The sequence below is a fragment of the Elgaria multicarinata genome, chromosome 3, assembly GCF_023053635.1.
Source record: "Elgaria multicarinata webbii isolate HBS135686 ecotype San Diego chromosome 3, rElgMul1.1.pri, whole genome shotgun sequence".
NCBI lineage: Eukaryota > Metazoa > Chordata > Lepidosauria > Squamata > Anguidae > Elgaria > Elgaria multicarinata.
In genome coordinates this window covers 25838804-25860125 of record NC_086173.1, presented here as the reverse complement: position 1 = coordinate 25860125, position 21322 = coordinate 25838804, and the positions used below count along the sequence as shown (strand labels likewise).

At 46.7% G+C, this 21322-nt stretch overlaps 1 protein-coding gene across 1 annotated transcript in view; it reads right to left on the bottom strand.

Annotated features, from left to right (window-relative positions):
* Window positions 1-14200, bottom strand: part of MARCHF9 (membrane associated ring-CH-type finger 9) — a 48401-nt gene extending 34201 nt beyond the window's left edge. The window contains exon 1 of the mRNA XM_063119683.1: window positions 13811-14200. Within this exon, the coding sequence (XP_062975753.1) occupies window positions 13811-14200 (390 nt within the window). The remainder of the gene's footprint in view (window positions 1-13810) is intronic.
* Between the last annotated feature and the right edge of the window lie 7122 nt (window positions 14201-21322).

Sequence of the window (21322 nt, the reverse complement as noted above, 5' to 3'; positions counted from 1 at the left end):
AAATTTAAAAGACAAGGAACATATATTATTATAGAACATTATTATTATTAAGGAATCCAAGGTGGCTTACATGGTCCTCCTCCTCTCCTTTTTATCCTCACAACAACTCTGTGAGATAGGTTAGGTGGCCCAAAGTCATCCAATGAGCTTCATGGCTGAGTGGGGTCTAGAACCCGGATCTCCCAAGTCCCAGTCCAACCACTATAGCACACTGGCTCTCAACCTACCTATCCTATTTATAAAAGAAACCAGAACCTCATATCTGACTGTTCAAAGGGTTATTCAAAATTGTTGGATATTCAGGGGTTCTGTACCTGAACAGGGCAAACGCCGTGAAGAGAGGGATATCCCTGACCCTCTTCCGCATCACAGTTGTTGCCCTCTACTTGTGGAGGACAACAGAGGCTCTCCTCTTCTGTCAGTCGCCCTCCACAGATAGAGGGCAACAGTTGTGACAGCGTGGGGCAGGGTTGGAGCACTCCTTCTCATCGCATATTTCCCGATTCAGGTACAGAATGCCTGAATAGGGCTTTAGCGTTAAAAATTCTAAACCCAGAATTTTGTTTTGAGTCCCAGAACTGAATGGAGTGGCCCACCCAAAAATCTACTCCTGGTGACCTCAAAATTTCAACAGTGTAATTTTTTGGGATGTGCGTATGTAATTTTGTGGTTTCTATTATTAAACAGTTAGGAGTCAGAAATCCTTACTGATCTACTGCAAATTGCCCAGAGATCTACCAGCACATACAGATCTATCTTCTGTCCATTCCTGAAATAGAAATGTGTCCTCTGTAACGTAGCATACATGGCCACCCTATGGGTGTGAACAAGTTCCATTTAACTATAGGAATAATAGTAGATTGACAGATCTACCCTCCAGTAATTTGTCTACTCTTACCAAAAAAAAAGCCATCTAATTAATAGCCAGCATTGCTGCATCTTGTCGTAATCAATTCCATGCACTAATTACCACTGTCTAGAAACATCTGTAAACATTGCATTGCTTTGTGTCTAACTGGCTTTGCAAAGTTTGCCAACACTTCTACCCAACGCTGTTTGGCACATTGGTTGCCCAGGAACCTAAGAAATTTGATTCTGGCGGCTAAGAATATTTACTTCTCTCCCACCCTCCACTGCCATCCCTGAAAAGGGCTGGCCCTGCTAACTCCTGAAAATTTGATTTTGGCAGCCAAGAATCTGAAACACTGTTCCAGCCTGACCCTTCTGAAAGCAGAACCCAGGAGTCCTGCCTCTCATGGCTTTGTGTTGCATGTCAGAGAAACATTTCTGATCAGAAGAAAAATTGGAAGAGCGCTTGTGACGTTAAATCCAGCCCTCCAATGCTCAGCTAGAGTCTCAGGCATCTCTTGGGCTGATAAGGCAAGACGTGAATTACTGTCAGGTGTGTGCTGGTAATGGGGAACCCTTCTCCTCAGCCACTGCACCTCAGATGCTAGCTAAGGTCCTGGTGTCAGGAAACCATCCCTCAGCCACTGTTCAATGCCTCAGGGCTGCAGGAACATTCATTCTCTAACACCATGCCCCACAAAGATCATCCATAACCATCATCATCATCATCAACAACACTTAAGTATTTAGATAGATCAGGGGTCTCCAATCTTTCTAGGTCACTAGACATATTTGGAATTTTGAATGTGTCATGGCCACTTTTCCAAAATGGTTGCTGGAGGGGGCTTGCCCATTCATAAAATGGTTGGCCTGGTCAGTCACAAAACACTCATTTCCCAGAAGTCAAATGGCGAGACTATTTATTTATTTATTACATTTTTATACCGCCAAATAGCCGAAGCTCTCTGGGCAGTTCACTAAAAGAAAGTAAGTTGCCCAAGAACCTCAGTATAAGGAAGAAGGGGGACTGAACTCCAAAACACAAAACCTATTTTTTTTGGACCCAAATGAAGATGGAGGTGGAGGGCAGCCCTTCGCTTTGCAGTAGGCCAGACTCCCATGTTATAAAAAAATAAAAAATAAAATCAGGAGAGGTAGGGAGCCTGGCAGACACCAAAAGAGGTGCCCATGGCTATCATACTGAAGTCCCCAAAGGTAGAATTTTGACAGTTAAAAAGGGATTCACATACATTAATTTTATAAACCGCCCAGAGAGCTTCGGCTATTGGATGGTATAGAAATGCAATACATAAATAAATAAATAAATATCAGGTAGGCCAATTTTATTATCCACCATATTGCAGATGGAAAGCTAAGTGTAAGCAGGAGAGAGACATCCTAATTCACACTCCATTTGATATATCTCAGCTTAAATGTGCCCTAAGTAGAAAACATGAAGGCATATGCTACCTTGGTACACAGACATTCCATTGTTATTGTTGTTTTTGTTTCTACAATTCATCCTACATTTGGGGCCACGATACCAGAAAAACCTGCATGAACTTGCCTGCCAACTGCAATCAATGGCTGAAGCCTTGTTCCACATCCCATTGCCTTTTGAGGTTTAGCTGGCTGGAATGCAGGGTAGGGCCTTTTGAGTGGCAGCACCGATATTATGGAACTCCCTCCCTAGAGAAGCTCAATTGGCCCCTACCTTTCCGCCTTTTAGGTGGATTGTGACTGTTCCTTTGATTTGGACTGGTTGTTTTTACTCTCTGCTGTTTAACTTCTTTTGTCTTCTTATGCTCTCCTTTAGATTGCTATTTTATCGTTATTTATGATAATCCATCTTAAGGCCTAGTGGTGAGGGCTTATGGCTAAAAGGTGAGATAGAAATATTTGAATACAAAATAACTAAGGAGCTCAGGGTATTATACACAGTTCTGCTCCTGCCCACTTTATCATCACAATAACCCTGCGAGGCAGACTCGTAGGGTTGGAAGGGCCGTTGGAGATCATGCAGCTACAGCATCCATGGCAAGTGGCCATCCTTTCATCGCCAGCTGAAGACCTTTTTATTCACTCAGTATTTTAACACTTAATTTAAACAAATTTAAATTTTACTGTTTTAACTCTGTATTTTAATCTTATATCAATTTTGCTGCGTGGTTTTATCCTGGTTGTGCTTTTTATACTGTATTTTGTATTTGTGCTTTTAACCTGTTGGTTGTTTTATTATGGTTTTAATTTTTGTGAACTGCCCAGAGAGCTTCAGCTATTGAGCAGTATAAAAATGTAATAAATAAATAAATAAATCCAGCCTTTCCTTAAGAATCTCCAGAACAGGAGAACCCACCATTTCCCAGGGCAGCCTGTTTCACTGTCAAATGGCTCTTACTGTTAGGAACAGTTAGGAACATTGAGCTAAAATTTGCTTTCCTGCAATTTCCAGCCAATTGCTTCTAGTCCTGCCCTCTGGAGCAACAGGAAAAAAGTCCGCTCCATCTTCTGCATGATAGCCTTTCAGATATTTGAAAACTGCTATCAAGTCTCCCCTTTCTCTTCTCTTCTCCTCCAGGCTAAACATACCCAGCTCTTTCAACTGTTCCTCATAGTAGGTTAAGCTAAGAGATGAAGAGCAGCTTCAGGTCACAGAATGAGTTTCATGGCTGAGTAGGGACTTGAACCCAAATCTCCCCAGTTCTAGTCCAATACTCTAACCTGGTGCCCTCCAGGTGTTTTGGACTACAACTCAGCATTCTTGACCATTGGCCATGCTAGCTGGGGCTGATGGGAGCTGAAGTCCAAAACAAATGGAGGGCACCAGGTTGAGGAAGGCAGCTCTAACCACTACACCCCTTAGCAGTGTCTCCCCAATGCCTCCAGAGGGAGTGGGTGGCGGGAATCATAGGCTGTGGCTAGACGAGGGGGTTGGAGGGGGACGATCTCGTGATTTTATGATTGTGAGATTGTCACCTTTGTCTACACGCAGCGCGCGACATCACGGCCGCCATTTTGGATGTGCGTTTTTTAAAGGAAAAGGAGTGCATGAGCGCTCAAATGCAAGGTAATTTAAACAAAAAATACCTCCCCCTCCCCCACCCCACCCCCAATGGGCACAGAGCTCCTGAGGAGCTCTGTGCCCAGTTCCCGGCTCCTCGCGGTAACTCGTGAGGACAACCTGCAATGCCTAGCCACACGTTCCACGGTCTCGGGATCATCCCGAGACTGCAGAAAAAGCGGGATGGAAGGGTAGGGCGATATCCTGGGCCAAGGGAGGGATCATCCCTCCCTGCTCCTGGGATGCCATGTGCGTCATGTGGACGCACAGGGATGATCCTGGGGCGATCACCGGGATATCGCCCCTTCTAGCCATGGCCCTAATTTGGTGTGTGTGTGTGTGTGTGTGTGTGTGTGTGTGTGTGTAGCAGGGGCGGAATCCTTTGCTTTCTAGCCTTAATGGGCTATAAAACAAGCTCTAGAACAGAAACCGTATACAGTTATGCCTTAAGACTCTGCATTCAGCAAATGGTCTGAGAGGCCTGAAGTACTATGTTCAGTTCTGGTCACCACACCTAAAAACGGATATTGTAGAGCTGGAAAAGATGCAATTATAAAATGATCAACGAGCTGGAGCAACTCCCCTATGAGGAGAGGTTACAACACCTGGGACTGTTTAGCTTAGAGAAAAGGCGAGTAAGGGGGAAAATGACAAAAGTGTACAAAATTATGCATAGTCTGGAGAATGTGGATATGGAGACATTTTTCTCCCTCTTGCAAAATACTAGAATCTTGGGTCATCCCATGAGGCTGATTGGTGGGAGTTTCAGGACCGATAAAAGGAAGGACTTCTTCACACAGCTCATAGTTAAACTGTGGAATTCACTACCACCAGATGTCATGATGGCCACTAATCTGGATGGCTTTAAAAGGGGGTTGGATCAATTTCTGAAGGGGAAGGCTATCAATGGCAACTAGTCCTGATGGCTATATCCTGCCGCCAGTATCTGAAGCACTATGCCTATGTACACAAGTTGCTGGGGAATATGGGTGGCAGGGTCTTGCTTGTGGGTTTCTTCAGGGAGCTGGTTGGCTTCTGTATGAACAGAATGCTGGACTAGATGGACTCTTGGTCTGATCCAGCAGGGCTCTTACTTTTTTACCTTCTTATAAGCATATGAGAAGCTAAGCAGGTCTGGCTCTAAGCACTGCCAAGATGGGGGAGCACCTGGGAATCACTTATAAGTGGTGCTGGGCTTTTTGGGAGAAGTGCAAAATGTAAGTGTAACAAAGAAATAAACTGAACCAATTAGGCCCTCTGCAGCCATGTTTCTTTGCAGGGTTTTATTGTTCTGATTTCCTATTTCAGCCCATGGTCAGGCTTGCTCATAGGCCTAGACTCATGCTGAACTGGGGATTTAAATTTATTTGCTGTCCATTTTGTCCTCAATATATCTTGTATTCACAGCTTTCTTTAATCTAAACAGATCTTCCTTGACGGTCTTAGCCTTTCTGATAGATGTTCTTGTGTCTCCTCTCAGACACAACATCCTCATTTAATCTCCCCTTGTGAAATAAATAGTTCATTCTTCTAACAGTTCTAGTTGCTCTTCTCTGCACCTGCCCTGGCCAGATATTATCCTTCTTGAATGGGAGTTTGAAGGTACAACTTTGTCTGATGTCAGCCTGGGAGACCTGGGTTCAAATCTGTCACTGCTTAGTAGCTGCCGTATAAGGCACCAAAAGTGTCAGGAATTGCTGCTAGGTCTTGCCAGTGGAGGAACACAGTGGAGTGTGTTGTTGTTGTGGCTTGACCTAGTTTCAGGTCAGGAGGAGCCAATAGCAGGCTTGGATAGGTGGAGTGATGCCAGAGCCTAGTAATATTTCACTACTCAGAGAACTCTCCCAACTGAATCTGGGTGGCTCACCACATGGGTCTGAAAGTTCCCAATTCTGAAGATCTGACAGTTCCCAGTTCTAGCCCTGTAGCTTCTCACAAGATTCCTTATCAGCTTTGGGCAACTCGCTGGCCTCAGCTAGACCTACCAGTCTAGCGCGACAGAGGGGTGAAGATCTCACAATATTTTCTCTGTTTACACGTGGATAGGGTTACTCTTCTTCCCTCACAGGAACTCTGAGCAGGAACACTGAAAGTATACTAAAAATGATGAGGAAACATAGAGCAGCAATAGGTATTTGGAGGCATGGAGAGCCCCCATGTACCTAAATAGAGCTATCAAGGGTGGGCATGGTTGGGCACCTGCCAGGGGCACACATCCCAGCAGGGGCCCACAGACCAGAGCCCCCTAGATTACCCCTCCTTGCAACCTGCTTGTTCCCCTGGCTCTCATTCTGGTCCTGACCAGAATGGTGGTGGGAAAGAGGAGCAGTAGATACCATGGACTGCTTGTTCACCAGCTCTCTGTCTGACAAGCAAGCAACTGGTAGCAATGATGGGGGAAATGAGGAGAAAGAGCAGCTGGTGACGACGGCGGCGAAAAGACAGACTCCCTGAGGAAGGGGAGGCCATTGTGGGTATCTTTCTCAAGGGCCTTCCGAAACCTGGACATGGTTCATTGTGCCTAACATACCTCAGGCAGCCCTGCACCTCTTATTTTAAAATTTATTTTATTTCAGAGGAGGTCTATACTGCTTCTCTTGAGATTTTTTTTTTTAAAAAAATCCAAAATCCAAAGTGGTTTACAAGATAAAATCATGATAAAAGACCATAAAAACAATAATTAAAACAATAGTGATAAAAATAATAAAATATCATTAAAATAAACTTGGGCAGCCGACAATGCCTGAAGCCAATGAAATCATTGGGCAAACCAATGTGTTTTAAGGCAGTAGAAGAATACTCCATGCCTGATCTCAATGCCTCCTAACTAAAAGTATTCACAGCCAGAAAGGACTCAACAGCCACACCAGATGAGGCCTGGCCTTTGCTAGTGGTCTGACGACTGGGGGGAAAGCAAGAACTCATATTGCACAAGCATATGGGCCATACATCCTGCATCTATGGCATCCTTTCCCAACCTGGTGCCTTCCAGATGTGTTGGACTGCAGCCCCATCATCCCCAGCCAGGATAGCCAATGGCCACACTGGCTAAGGCTGATGAGAATTGTAGGTCAAAACATCCGGAGGGCATCATATAAAGACTTGGCTTTATATTTGATTCCTCGGTCTCCTTTATTCCTCATATTGAGGCAGTAGCTAAATCCTGTCGTTTTTTCCTGTATTCGATTTTCCTGTATTGCCAGGATTCGATCATTTTTGTCTGTCTCTTCTGCCAAGACTCTTGTTCATGAATTGGTTATTTCTCGGTTGGACTACTGCAACCTTCTTCTCACTGGCCTTCCTTCTTCTCACATCAGTCCGTTGGTTTCTGTTCACCACTCTGCTGCTAAGATCATCTTCTTGGCTCGCCGCTCTGACCATGTTACTCCACTTCTGAAATCTCTTCATTGGCTTCCAATTCACTTCAGAATCCAATATAAACTTCTCTTGTTGACCTACAAAGCTTTTCACTGTCTAGCTCCTTCCTATCTCTCCTCTCTCATCTCACACTATTGCCCCGCTCGTGCTCTTCGCTCCTCTGATGCCATGTTTCTCGCCTGCCCAAGGGTCTCCACTTCCCTTGCTCGGCTTCGTCCATTTTCTTCGGCTGCCCCTTACGCCTGGAACGCTCTTCCAGAACATTTGAGAACTACAAGTTCAATCGCAGCTTTTAAAGCTCAGCTAAAAACTTTTCTTTTTCCTAAAGCTTTTAAAACTTGAATTGTCCTGACTTTTATACTGCCTGTTTGGTGCATTCTCTTACCCTCCTTATTGCTTTATTATGATTTTATTAGAATGTAAGCCTATGCGGCAGGGTCTTGCTATTTATTGTTTTACTCTGTACAGCACCATGTACATTAATGGTGCTATATAAATAAATCATCATCATCATCATCATCATCATCAGGTTGGGGAAGGCTGACATATGGAGTAAAGGCAGAAAAGAACCAAATATTTCCATCAGCAGTAAGTAGAACTTGGACAGGGAAGAGGAAACAAGCACCTGGTATTCAGGGGATGGGTGATTTCTCTGCAGGGGATGTGTGCAAGGGAAGAGATTTCTGTGCGGGGAAGACATGCCAGGGATGGAAGATTTCTGGGCAGGGGATGTGTGCAAGGAACGTGTGATTTCTTGGAGAATGGGTTGTATGGGGATTGTCGTCCCCCCACGACTGGAAGAGGCTCCCCCAGGGTCTCAGGTGGAGTGGGGTCTTTCCCATCATCTGCTACTTAGCCCTTTCAACTCGAAATGCCAAGGATTGAAGCTGGGATATGCTAAGCGATAGTCTCTCCCTAAAATTGAACCAGGTATTAAGATACACCATGTACCTCTAACCTCTCTGTAATTCTTTAATAATAATAATAATAATAATAATAATAATAATAATAATAATAATCCTAAAAAAGCAGCTGCCATATAAAATGAATCCATCCTTTTGCAATCCAAACCAGCTGACTAGGGTCTCAGCATCCCCAGGCCATGACTTTTGAACTATGTAATCAAGGAGGAAGGTGTTTGATCAGAAACATCAACTTCCAAACCATCTATAACACTCCTGCCACTTGCTACTCACAATAAGCTCCCCCTTCTGGCCCTCCCATGATGCCAGCAGCCCTCCCCTATTGCAAGGACCTCTCCTGAACCAATCACAGTCAATCCTACAGCTCAGGGCAGGCCCATCAACCTTTCAGTCATCTTCACTGTTAAGCCAAGGAAAGGCTGAGGAAGGGCTAGTTGGTACATTAGGCAGAGGCAAATCCCCATGTGCCTTCAACAGGGAGCCTGCAGCCAATCACAGCTCCTTCACAAGCCTGCCTGTGTATATATATGCTTACAAAACACCTGTTTGTTGCAGTCACACTTTTATATATTTAGATGTACATCTAAATAATGTCATACAGGGATCTGCATAAGAGTTCTACTGTTCCTCTGTACAGCTCCCTTTCAACTGGTTTCTACCCCTTGTTAATTAGTGTGCATGAGGAGGGGCAGGGGGGTGTTACCACTTGCTGCCTGTTTAGTTGATTCGTCAAAATGTCTTGAGCTGACCCTGTATCATTACTTACATGTAATGGGCTAAGCATTGTTAATAGGTCCAGGGGCTAATCCTGTCTCAAATTAAGCCACACAGATGCAATCCAGGTGATGGCAGACTACGAGCAAGGGAGCATCAACTCATATTTTGTTTACAATAAGTGAACATTCATACTAATGAATGGCCACATGGAAATATGGGCGCATGACACACAGATAGATACACACAGAGAGTCAATGGACAGTATTCACACTTGATCAAAACCACATGTATATTCCCCACTCATCTCTCATTAGGTCCATTTTTACATAAATAACACATTGGAATGGATACACACACACACACATATGTGGAAATGTGACTCTAACCGCACATACACACATATAGACACACATATTTTGTTTTACACTGTACCTTGAGATTTTAATTTTTGTGAACTGCCCAGAGTGTTGACTATGGGCAGTATAGAAATGTAATAAATAAATAAATAAATAAATATGCACCAGCTTGAGAGAATGTACAACACATAAATAAGCGAACATGAAGAGACAGCCACCAGTACAGTACATATAAATATGCACACATCCACATAAGCACAGTACATGTGTGCATAAGCACATGTGTACATATAAACCTGTATATATCCACATGAGCACAATACTATACATGTGTGCATATAAATATGCACACATTCACATGAGCACAGTATATGCACAGTACATGTGTGCACATAAACATGCACGCATTCAGATGAGTATGAATACAGATGTGTAAGTACTCCAACATTTCCCAAATCTGAACATACACAAATGGGCAGGCAATGGAAAATGTGTGCCTCACTGTATGGAAGCCTTATGAACATTCTTTTGTAACCTATAGATAGATAGATCCAAACCTAAGCAAGTCTTTTCACAAGCTCAATTAGTACCATGCATATGAGCAATATGCACACAGTCATACGTACACGTGCACACCTATTTGTTTATTTACCTTCAATTTGAAAATAATAATCATCAAGGTTCTTTTTCACAAAAGTGTATAGCCACAGAAACATAAAGCCAACCACACCCTACAAACACACCAGCACAGTCACCTGGCTTTCCGTAGTTTCCATTCATTCAATACGCTGATGGATGCAAACAGCCTTACAGTCTGCTATCTTCTGCACAATAGACCAGGGGTCTCCAACGTGGTGCCCATGAGTGCCACGGCTCCCACAGGGACCTCCAACAGCGTCCATTAAAATCTCCCCTCCCTGCATGCCCCCTTCAGAAACATTCTTTTAAGAAAAACCTTGGGAAATGTTAAAGCAGTCTTCTTTCTCTCCCTTTCTAGCCTCTAGCTTCTCTCTCTCTCTTTCTCTCCCTTCTTCCCCTTTACTTCGCTATACCCCTTCCCTTCCAGCCCCTATTCCCCCTTCCTCTTTAGCTTACTGTTTCTCCCCCTCCTAGCCTTGCTCTTTCTCTACCCCTTTGCCTTGCTGCATCTCCCTCCCAGCCTCTAGCTTCACTATTTCTCTCCCCTTGCTGTTTCTCCCCTGCCTCTAGCCTTGCAATTCTTCTCTCTCCCTCCCCTGTTTAGCTCACTTTTAACTAGTATTATGAGATTATCCACATCCTCCATGGGAGCCATTTTGTGGTGGTGCCCACAGCAGTTTCTGAAATTGCCAAACATGCCCCATGAGTCCAGAAAGGTTGAGGTCCTGTGCAATACACTCTCTTCGTCAAAGTGGACCCTGGCATGGCAGAGGTGTGCAAGGTGCAGGATGTGAACAACAACAACTATTTCCTGCATGCAGTGCCAAGCCCCCAGCTTCTCCCTGATTCCTCATCCCAGCTGCAAAGTGTAAACAGATATCCCACATAAGAGAGATTCAACTGCCTCTCTCCAGCACACACCACCAAGCCGTTCACCAGCCGGGCTTCATCTCTTTCTCTCTGGTGTACACACAGAGACACCAGTAAGCGCAGTTTAGTAACTCCTTGACACACTTCAACCGCCCAGAGAGCTTCGGCTATTGGGCGGTATAAAAATGTAATAAATAAATAAATAAATTTTATTTATTTATTTATTTATTTATTTATTACATTTTTATACCGCCCAATAGCTGAAGCTCTCTGGGCATAAATAAACCACCCCATTGGCCATTGCTCATTGCAAACACCCTACTGGCCACTGCTCACCTGCTTTGTATGCAGAAGGAAGGTAGTATAGAATCACAGAATAGTAGAGTTGGAAGGGGGCTATAAGGCCATTGACTCCCCTATTCAATCCCTGATAGCTCTCCTTAACAGGATCAGGAAGCAGGGGATGGGAGCAGACCTCTTTCTGCCTGAGACCCTGGAGAGCCACAGTCAGAGTAGCCAACACAAGATGGACAAATTGTCAGACCTACAAAGGGCCCGTGTTCCTACATTCACATAAACTTTGCTTTACTTTTTCTTCCCGAAAGGACTTTGACCACCATTTCTTGCATTAAGAATTCGAAACGCAAACCCAGACCAAAGCCCAAAACTTCTCCAAAGGAAACAGTAAAGACGCATTCTGAATATACGTTCCTTGTTCTAGACAACCTGCATGGGGAATTGCCCGATATTAAACTCTGGGACTGCCTGATCTCTAAGAACATGATTAATTACGGATTCCAACACACACACACACAAAATTAATCTCCACTCCACTGTCTGTCTTTATTTAAATGAGTCCCCATGAGGGAAGGATAAAGCAGCCCAGCATGAGGATAGGGTATTGCCTCGCACATCCAAAAGCCCCTAAGGATTTCAAAGGTAAACAATGCCCACCTTCCTTTTATCCTCCAAAAATGCTACAAGCTGTGTCAGCTTCATAGATTCAAGCTCCTCTAACTAGGACACGGAGACCCTTAGGAAGACGCGCCCATTGTCTACGCTATGGAATCTCGTGCACAGGCAGCAGGGGGTGGGGGCGCAGAAGCACACACAATGGGTCCCTTTGCAAACTGTGCCTTGCCCGTGCATTTCGAGGCTTCTTCAGCCCAGGCCAATGGTGACCCTCGTTGAAATGCCTGAAAGAGCCTGGTTCTGGCAGGAAAACACCGCTTTGCTATAAGAGGTGGCAACGGAGATCAATAGGTGGCATTTCTCAGAGCCAACCAGACTACTCCTGGAGGTGTGGCCTTCTTCCCATTGACACACAACTCCGAGAGGCCCTTTGCTAGGCTCAGCTTCTATAAACACCCTGCCGTTTTTTGTCTGCCAAACCCCAACCTTCTCCATCCTGCTGTTCCAGCAGCTAATTGCAGCCTTGTCTTTTTAGCACAGCCCCCACCCACCCTCTCCTTTGCACTATTCAAAGGGTAAAGCCTCCTTCTTTGTCTTACAAGCACCATCATTCTGCACTCCTGAAGGCAGCTGTTTGGGGGAGGCGGGAGGAGAAATTCTTGGAGACATCCTCTCAGCATAAGCAAAGAGGACACAATAAAAGGCCCATGCTCCATGCAAGGAAAAAGGATGTACAGTGCATCCCTATGAATGTTTACTAAGAAGTACATCCCACTGCACTTAATGGGGCTTACTCCCAGGTAGGTGGGCTTAGGATTGTGGCCTCCAGCTCTGGTCCTATCAACTCAGAGAGGCAATCTTTTCAAGCATCTCAAACAGCACATCCCTATGGCTCATGTAAACAGAGAGGCCTTGTTTATAGCTTCAAAGTCTCTCCCCCACACCACTACTTCCCCAAATGCCAATGCAACCCCTCTCTACAGGTGGCATTTTCCTGTAGTTTGCTAACTCAGTGTACGGTCATGTGGATATGCAGGCCAGCCCCATTCCCACCAACAAAATAACCTGGTCCCCACCTGAACTCCCACAAAATGCTCTTATCGTCTAGATTAGTTTCCCTTGAAAAGATAATGGAGGAAGCAGGCACACGCCTGGGATTGGGGAGGTGGGAGGAAAGGGAAAGCCTCTACATGTATGCAGTTCCCACATTTACTAAGACTCTGTGCCCAAGAACCCTCATCACTTGGCCATACAGTATTTGCTAAGAGGATGTAACACCACCAGACAAATTGTCCCTCTGGCCAGTACTACAATAGCACCATTAATCCTATCCCACCCCATGTCACATTCAAAAAGGTTTGGGACACGTCTTGGCACCTATCACCCAATTTATGCCCCCAGCTATACCTCAAATCACCTGGCATCCTGGAAGCTAAGTTACAAGATGTCTTGGTCCACACCTTGGTCATGTTACAAGGTGAGATGATGAGCTCTGAACATCCTGGCAGGGAGGATTCAAGTAGATGCCCAGCCCCCACCCCTTGGCACCCTCAGCAACACTTGGCATGATGCTGCCCAACCTCCAGGTATAGGGTGGTATCCAATGTTAGTCTAAATTAAGTCCCGTTCATTTCAATACATCTAGTCTAAGTAGGACTAGTATTGGCTACACTTCACCAGCAGTTTATAAGCAGATAGCCTGGTCCACATCTTGGTAACTTCACTGGCACTTGACTGTGGTGACATCCAACACTCCTGCCACACCTTAGCCTCAATTCCCCCACCCCACTTATAACCAGATCCTCTGAAACCATATGCCCGGCTAAGTGACCAGTAGCCAACTGTCTAACCCTTGGTTCTCTAGCTGATGAGGTTGCCAAATGGCATCCAGCCCGTCCTCCCCTGGTACCGACATCACCTGGCACCCCACAGCCAGACTTAAACCTGGACAGTCACTACCACCTTGCAATGGGGCCACCAGGTGCAGAAGGTACTCCACTGATGTCCAGCCACACCCCAAGCCCCTCAGCATGCCTGGCTCCAGATACCCACTGTGCCACCCACCCACCCACCGCCACCCCTGCCCAGCACTTCTGCCTACTGACCTGCTCGGGTCCCTGGAAGCAAATCCGGCACTGCGGGGTTCTCATGCCACTATCCAAGCTGCTGCTGAGCGACACCGAGTCCAAAGCTCCTCCCGCCCCGGCCGCTCCGGGCTGCTGCCCCGGCTGGTGCCCGGGGGGCTGAGGTCGGGGATCCTTCTCTTCCAGGGCCAGGCTCCGGGGCCGGGTCTCGGCGCCTCCCCCGCCGTAATATTCAGCTTCATCGTCCTGCCGGGCCGAGCAGTCGGCGAAGGGGGGCCATCCGCAGCCGCTGCCTCCAAGCGCCCCCCGGCTTCCCCCGGCTCCAGGCTCGGGCTCCGGGCGGCCCCGCCGCATCAACACCAGCAGCTTCAGCTCGTTGAAGAACATGCGGATCCGGTACTTGAACATCATTTACCTCCCCCGGCGACGGCAATAGCAGCGGCGGCGACAACGACGGCGGCAGCGTTTAGCTTTCGGGGTGTGTGTGTGTGTGTGTATGGGGGGTGGCGAAGAAGAGGGGTGAGGGGGACCAGGGCGCTTAGCTGTGCCCCTGGCCCGCATCGGGGGACGGGGAGGCGGAGGAGGGGGTCTGCAAGGGGGAGCGCGGGGGCCCGCAGAGGGGAGCGCTGGGCGCCCGACCTGGGACCCACATTTCGGGCTCCAAAGGTGGAGGAAGAGTCGGCGGTGATAGGAAGAAAGGCGACGTGTTTACAGGTGTGTGGAGGGGGTGCAAGAAAATAAGGGGTGCAGGAACGGAATGATGAAAAGACAGGCCTTTTGGAGGGCGGCGATATAGCGGGGCGACAGCAAGGGGTTAAATCGAGAGACGAGGTTGCACAGCCAAAGGTCCTAGGGTGGGCGATTAGGGCCGGGGGGGGGGGGAAATCTGTCGCTGGACCCGGTTAGAGGCTCAGGTGAGGGATGCGGTGGGGAGAACGAGGAAGCGCAAAGGCGGTGGTGGGAGCAAAGCGCTCCCCTCCCTCCCTAGGTGGCGGGTAGCTCTCCCCTAGGACGCGCTGCGTTGCGTGGGTCCCTCTTGGCGCCGCCTTGGAGAGCCCGCGTCCCGATCCCCGCCTCGGGCCATTGCGATCAGCTCGGGAGCGCGGGGGAGGAGAGCGTTCCCGGCGGCCGGGGCCTGCGATCGCTTGCGCGGAGGGAGAGAGGGCGGGGGATCCAGGCGCCGCGCTGCAAGAGCCGGGCTGCGCCTCTCGTGCCCGGTCTTCTCCTCCTGCTGCCGGCCGCAAGAAACCTGGCGGGGAGGCGGCTACGAGCGTCCAGGACCTGCAGCACTAGCAGCAGCACCAGGGCCCATCTCCTCCTCCGCCGCCGCCGCCTCCTCCTCCCCTCGGGGGGCTGCCTGGGCAGCTGCAATCGCAGGCGGCTCTTTTGTCTGCAGAGCTACGGGCATGTCCGCTCCCTCCTGCAGCCGCAGCCACGCCGCCGGGCCTGGGGAAGCCGCATCTCCGCTCGTTCTAGCCAGTCCTCTCCCGCAGGCAGGCAGGCAGGCTGCCGGGCTCAACCTCTCCTGCCTCGATCGGGGTGTGTGTGTGTGCGCGCGCGTGTGTGTGTCGCGGCGGCGGGAGGGTGTCGATCGTGTCTCCGCTCCCGCTGCTGCGGCCCCTCGTTTGCCTCGGCTCTTTATGCAGCCGGCCCCGGCATGCAACAGGGTTTTGTCCCAGGGCGCCCCACGCCGCACGGGGTTGCCAGCGCCCCCCCCCCTACGCACCCTCCTGCGCGCTCCTCCTCTGGCCACCCCCGAGCTCCGGGGGCTGGGGCGCACGGCAGCCTGGATGGCAGCGGCGGCGGAGGCTCAGGTCTGAAGAGAAGGAATATGGCTTCTCCTTCCGGTACAGCATGTTAAATAAAACATTTCGGGAGGAGAGAAGCGGGAACGCGAGGCGGGTGGACGCCTGTCTCCGTGTGTGGGGAGGGACTGGGGGAGTCGGAGGCGGGCCGGCGGCGGGCGAAAGCCGAGGGGCTGGTGCGTAACCGCTGCGCCACTCCGCTGTCGGTCGACCTCAACCACGTGGAGGGGGGGGAGAAAAAGAGTCCCCGGGAAATGTGAAAAGTGCCCTGGCAAATCTCCTCCTCCTCCTCCCCTTTCCCCCCCACCCAGACACATCTGAGAGATTCCTAGATAGAGACCGCGGGGGGAGGGGAGAGAAGCCATTTTTTAAAAAAAACAAAACAAAAAACCACACACAACTGTCTTGCTAAATCAGATTGCAGTTCCATTTAGCAAGGCTGCTAAATTATTATTATTTTAAAAAAATCAAATTTCAATATTTGGGAAGCTAAACAAATGTGACCATAACTGTTTGGATATTGGAGCCCGCAGAAAATCCTACCAGACATCAATGGATCTTTTTGTGTGTGTCTTCCTTGGCATGAAAGAGACTCAGGATATTTGTGCCCCAACCCAAGGAGAGGCTTGTGAGATTCCATCTGCCTCTTCCACTGATTTGAACAGGAATGTTTTGCCTCCACCTGCTGAAGCTCCATGCGTGCCTCACAGTGCATATGGAGCTCTGGCTCAGGGTGTGGTGTTTAAGAACAAAGGAGCTTAAGACGACTCTACTTTCCATTCTGACACAGATTTGACAGGGGCCTACATGCATTCTGTGCCTGTCTCCTCTACCTAGGGCTAGGCAGAATGTTTGGGCCCTTGCCTCAGAACGGAAACATCATTTTGTGAAATTTCAACTTCTTGCAAATCTGACAAATTCAAAATTTGACAATGGTCCTTCCCAACACAATTTCAGCACCCTTTAGAAATTTGAATTGCTCAGTAAATCACAAAAGGGTCTTGTGGCACCTTAAAGACTAACAAATTTACTCAGATTTCATGGGCGCTGTCCACTTCACCAGATGCATAAAGTGTTAACTTCAAATTGTTGGGTGGGCATATGGTCAGAAGGAATTTATTTGCAAACAGTATAGACAACGATAATTACTTTAATACCCATAAATCACTTGCCAAAAGTAATGACAGCTCTCTTCCTCATCACAATGGGGAGATCAAACAATTGGGCCCTAATCCAGAGAATTTATTTATTTATTGCATTTCTATACCACCCAATAGCTGAAGCTCTCTGGGCGGTTCACAAAAGCGGTGTTTAAGACCCTCTGAAATGAGTGAGACAAGTTATTTGTCCCTAAGGCTGTAATCCTAAACACATAAGGGAGTAAGTCCCATTGAACGCAATAAGATTTACTCCTGAGTAAACATGTTTGGGATTGCATGGCATTTCCCATTCATTTGAATAGGACATAAGCATAACACAGTTTCCCTTGGTGTTTAAAATCATAGTCATTTGCTATCTAATTAGCTCAATCTTGAATTTCATCATGCAATTCTGACATAAAGATTCAGAGGAGTCCAGAGAGAAGCTCAAACAAAGGACTAGTATAGAAACTGCTATTACTTATATTTATTATTACATCTCTATCTCTCACTTTTTATCCAAAGTATTCAGGGCAGCATATATGGGCCTCCCTCATTTTTATCCTCACAAAACCCTGCAAGATAGGTTAGGCTGAGAGATGGTGATAAGCCCAAAAGTTGCTGAGGGAGCTTCATGGCCATGTAGGGATTCGTACCTGGGTCTCCCCAGTCCTACTCCACCATTTTAACCATTCTACCACCCTGATAACACCGAGGGAAGTATCCAACTGTGTCATTCCACTAGTGCAAACGGTGTTGTACTAGCAGAAACTAGGCTCTGACCTACATGCAAGAGAAGCATTCAACTAGGTTTGCACAAGTGCATTTACACAAGTGCTTGTGCGACCGCTTGAACAACCGGCTGCATGACTGATTTTGTAAACGCCTGGATATTTGCTTGCACAACCTCTGGCGCAAGTGTAATGTGCAAGTGATTGAACAATGAAAAGATCTGGCAAGGTTCTGCTAGCACTATTTGAGTTTGTGGAATGACACCATTGGATACTGCCCAGAAGTCCCTGCCCAAAGATCATTCTTAGAAGGACAAGGCAGAGACAGAGGCCAGAGAAAGGATTGACAAATCTATGGAAGACGTAGACAAGGTGTTGTGGGGGAGGAGACAATGGGGATTTAGGGAACACGTGAATAAAGTGGGCTGGGAGAGACTATACCTTTCCTTTTCATCAAACCCAGGTGAGACAGTGGCTGTTCTGAACCAGTGCCTGGGCATGGTAATGGACTGGATGAGGGCTAATAAACTGAAACTCAATCCAGACAAGACGGAGGTACTGTTAGCGGGTGGTTCATCTGTCCGGCGAGGTGATGTTTGACCTGTCCTGGACGGGGTTGCACTCCCCCTAAAGGATTGGGTCCGTAGTTTGGGGGTGCTCTTGGATCCAGAACTGTCACTTGAGGCACAGGTGAACTCAGTGGCAAAGAGCACCTTTTATCAGCTCAGGCTAATATACCAGCTGCGCCCTTATCTGGACAGAGATAGCCTAGCTACAGTTATCCATGCTCTCAAAACCTCTCGTTTGGATTACTGCAATGCGTTATACGTGGGGCTGCCTTTGAAAACGGTCCGGAAACTTCAACTGGTACAAAACAGGGCAGCACATTTACTAACAGGGACTGGCCGACGAAACCACATTACGCCAGTCCTTTTCTAGCTTCATTGGCTGCCAGTTCGGGCCCCGGGCCGATTCAAAGTGCTGGTATTAACATTTAAAGCCCTAAACGGCTTGGGGCCAGGTTATCTGAAGGAACGCCTCCTCCCATATGTACCTTCCCAGACCCTAAGGTCATCTTCAGGGGTCCTTCTCCACGAGCCCCTGCCAAAGGAAGTGAGGCAGGTGGCTACCAGGAGGAGGACCTTCTCTGCTGTGGCACCCCGGCTGTGGAATGAGCTCCCTAAGGAGGTTCGCTTGGCACCTACATTATATGCTTTTAGACGCCAGGTGAAGACCTTTTTATTCTCCCAGCATTTTAACAGTCTATAAATAAATTTTAACTTGGTGTTTTAAATCTGTAATTTTGCATTGCTGCTGTTTTTATCTGGTTGAGCTTTTATATTGTATTTTATATTATGGTTTTTTACTGTTGTTTTATACTTTGAATGGTTTTAATTTTTGCGAACCGCCCAGAGAGCTCTGGCTATTGGGCGGTATAGAAATGTAATAAATAAATATACAGGTCTTGGGGAGGGGCTTGGAAGAATGGGGGTTTTGTAAACAGAGAGGGGGAGGCTGTTCTAGGCATAGTCACCAGCCTGGCAGAAGGCACAGAGGTGGGTGTGGGAGGAGACAAAGGGGAGGGATAGCAGATGAACTTGTTCAAGAACACAATAAAGTGAAAAGGGAGTGATCCATCATAGGGCGTGGGCAGATAATTTTTATTCTTATGAGTTAGTATCTTTATTTCTAAAGTGCCCACATGTAAGATAAACACAGGAAAGAAGGAAGGGTCAAAAGGATGAATATGAGCAAATGCAATCACAACATTGCATTTGCAAATGGGCAAAGGTATGCACACAAGCTTCCTGGTACTGGTAGGGTGTGAGGGAGTTGCCACATTGACCTTCTGGGAAGGCATTTCAGGCATGGGGGGAGGGAGAAGTGGGGAGTCTTGAAAGTAAGCAGTACACATCTGGGCGACAGTGGGGCCGGAGGGGCAAAGGGAATGGGCAGGGTGATAATGAGAAATAAGGGCTGGGCTGAAGCAAGCCTGTGTAGGAGTTTGTGACAGATGTAAGAAGTGATGGGAAACTAGTGCAGAATTGCAAACTTTGAAAATGAGGACTGGAAACTTGAAGCTGATGGCCAAGTTAAATAATAATAATAATAATAATAATAATAATAATAATAATAATTCTTATCTGCCTCTCCATCTGGATCGAGGCAGGGAACAACAATAAGTATACAATATATAAAACGGAGGGTGCAATCTAAAGTAAAAAAGTTAGCACATTGAGAATCTGTGTGCTTGGGGCACTTTTTAACTGTTCATCCTCTGGATGTTGTTCTGTTAAAAAATTTTTTTAAAAAAAATCCTCCCTCACTCCCCAGGCAAATATGTGGAAAAAGTTGAAAAGAAGGAAGTTAAACTAAGAAGAGGAAGGAGTGTTCCTTTAGCTGCTTGGAAGAGCTCTCAGTGAAAAGCCCTGAAATCAAGGCTTGAGAGAGATTCTGAATGTACCACATGGTGAATTCCGAGGGCTGTGATTGCCAGGATGCAATTGGGTGGGTGGGTGAGTGGGAGTTTGTAATATTTAGCTTTAAATGCAGTCATGAAGTTGGAGGTGAAGAAAATGTGACTGCTCCCATCTATTCCTCCCCTGGTCCTTTTGTTTTCCCTGCTTCACATGGCTCGCTGCAGGTAGGCAAGGCAGGCAGACAAAAGAGGTGGGATCCATCATGGCTCCTGACTAGGGATACATTTAAATAGGGTGACCACATGAAAAGCAGGACAGGGCTCCTGTATCTTTCACAGTTGTATTGAAAAGGAAATTTCAGCAGGTGTCATTTGTATATATGGGGAACCTGGTGAAATTTCCTCTTCATCACAACAGTTAAAGCTGCAGGTGCCCTGCCCTCTTTTAAATCTGGTCACTCTCGTATAGCTCCTGCAGCTTTAACTGTGGTGATGAAGAGGGAATTTCACCAGGTTCTCCATATATACAAATGACACCTGCTGAAATTCCCTTTTCTATGCAACTGTTAAAGATACAGGAGCCCTGCCCTCCTTTTCATATGGCCACCCTAATTTAAAAGTAAATTCATGTGTGACAGAGTACAACAACCTGGTAAACTACAGACCGCCTAATGTGTCCAAAAGACAACAGCATTCTCTTCAAACGTAATCATGCTCCAGTGCTCTCCAGTGTATTTTGTGTATTAGAGAGGAGGACAATTATATCCTTTAGGCAATCAGAACTTTTGTATTACAACATTTTAGTAAGCGCTTTAGACTTCCCTCTCTTGATTATAACTGGATTAAATTATCTTTTTAATGCATTTTGACATCTTTCTCTTCGCACATATGCATGTATATATTTACATATTTGCTTTAGAATTGTATATTTATTGTTCTATTTTATATGTATGATTTTATCTGTACACTACCCTGAGATCCTTGTGATATAGGATGGGATATAGATGTTTAAATAAATAATAAATAAATATACATGCATACTCTTTTATTGTCATTTTTGATGGGTTACGGTTTTGATTTTGGCTTCTTTATTTGGAAAGTGGTACCCCCTTCCTAAGGGTTACCATATGGAAAGGCGGACAGGACTCCTGTATCTTTAACAGTTGTATAGAAAAGAGCATTTCAGCAGGTGTCATTTGTATGCATGCTTCACCTAGTGAAATCCCCTCTTCATCACAACAGTTAAAACTGCAGGAGCCCTGCCCTCTTTTGTATCTGGCCACCTCCTTAGCTTCTACAAAGTTACTGCATCATGAGTCTTCAGCCATATCCTGAAGTAATAAAGGGAGCAGTACACAGGACGTACTTGCAAGTTTATTTATTTATTTATTTATTTATTTATTTATTTATTACATTTTTATACCGCCCAATAGCCGAAG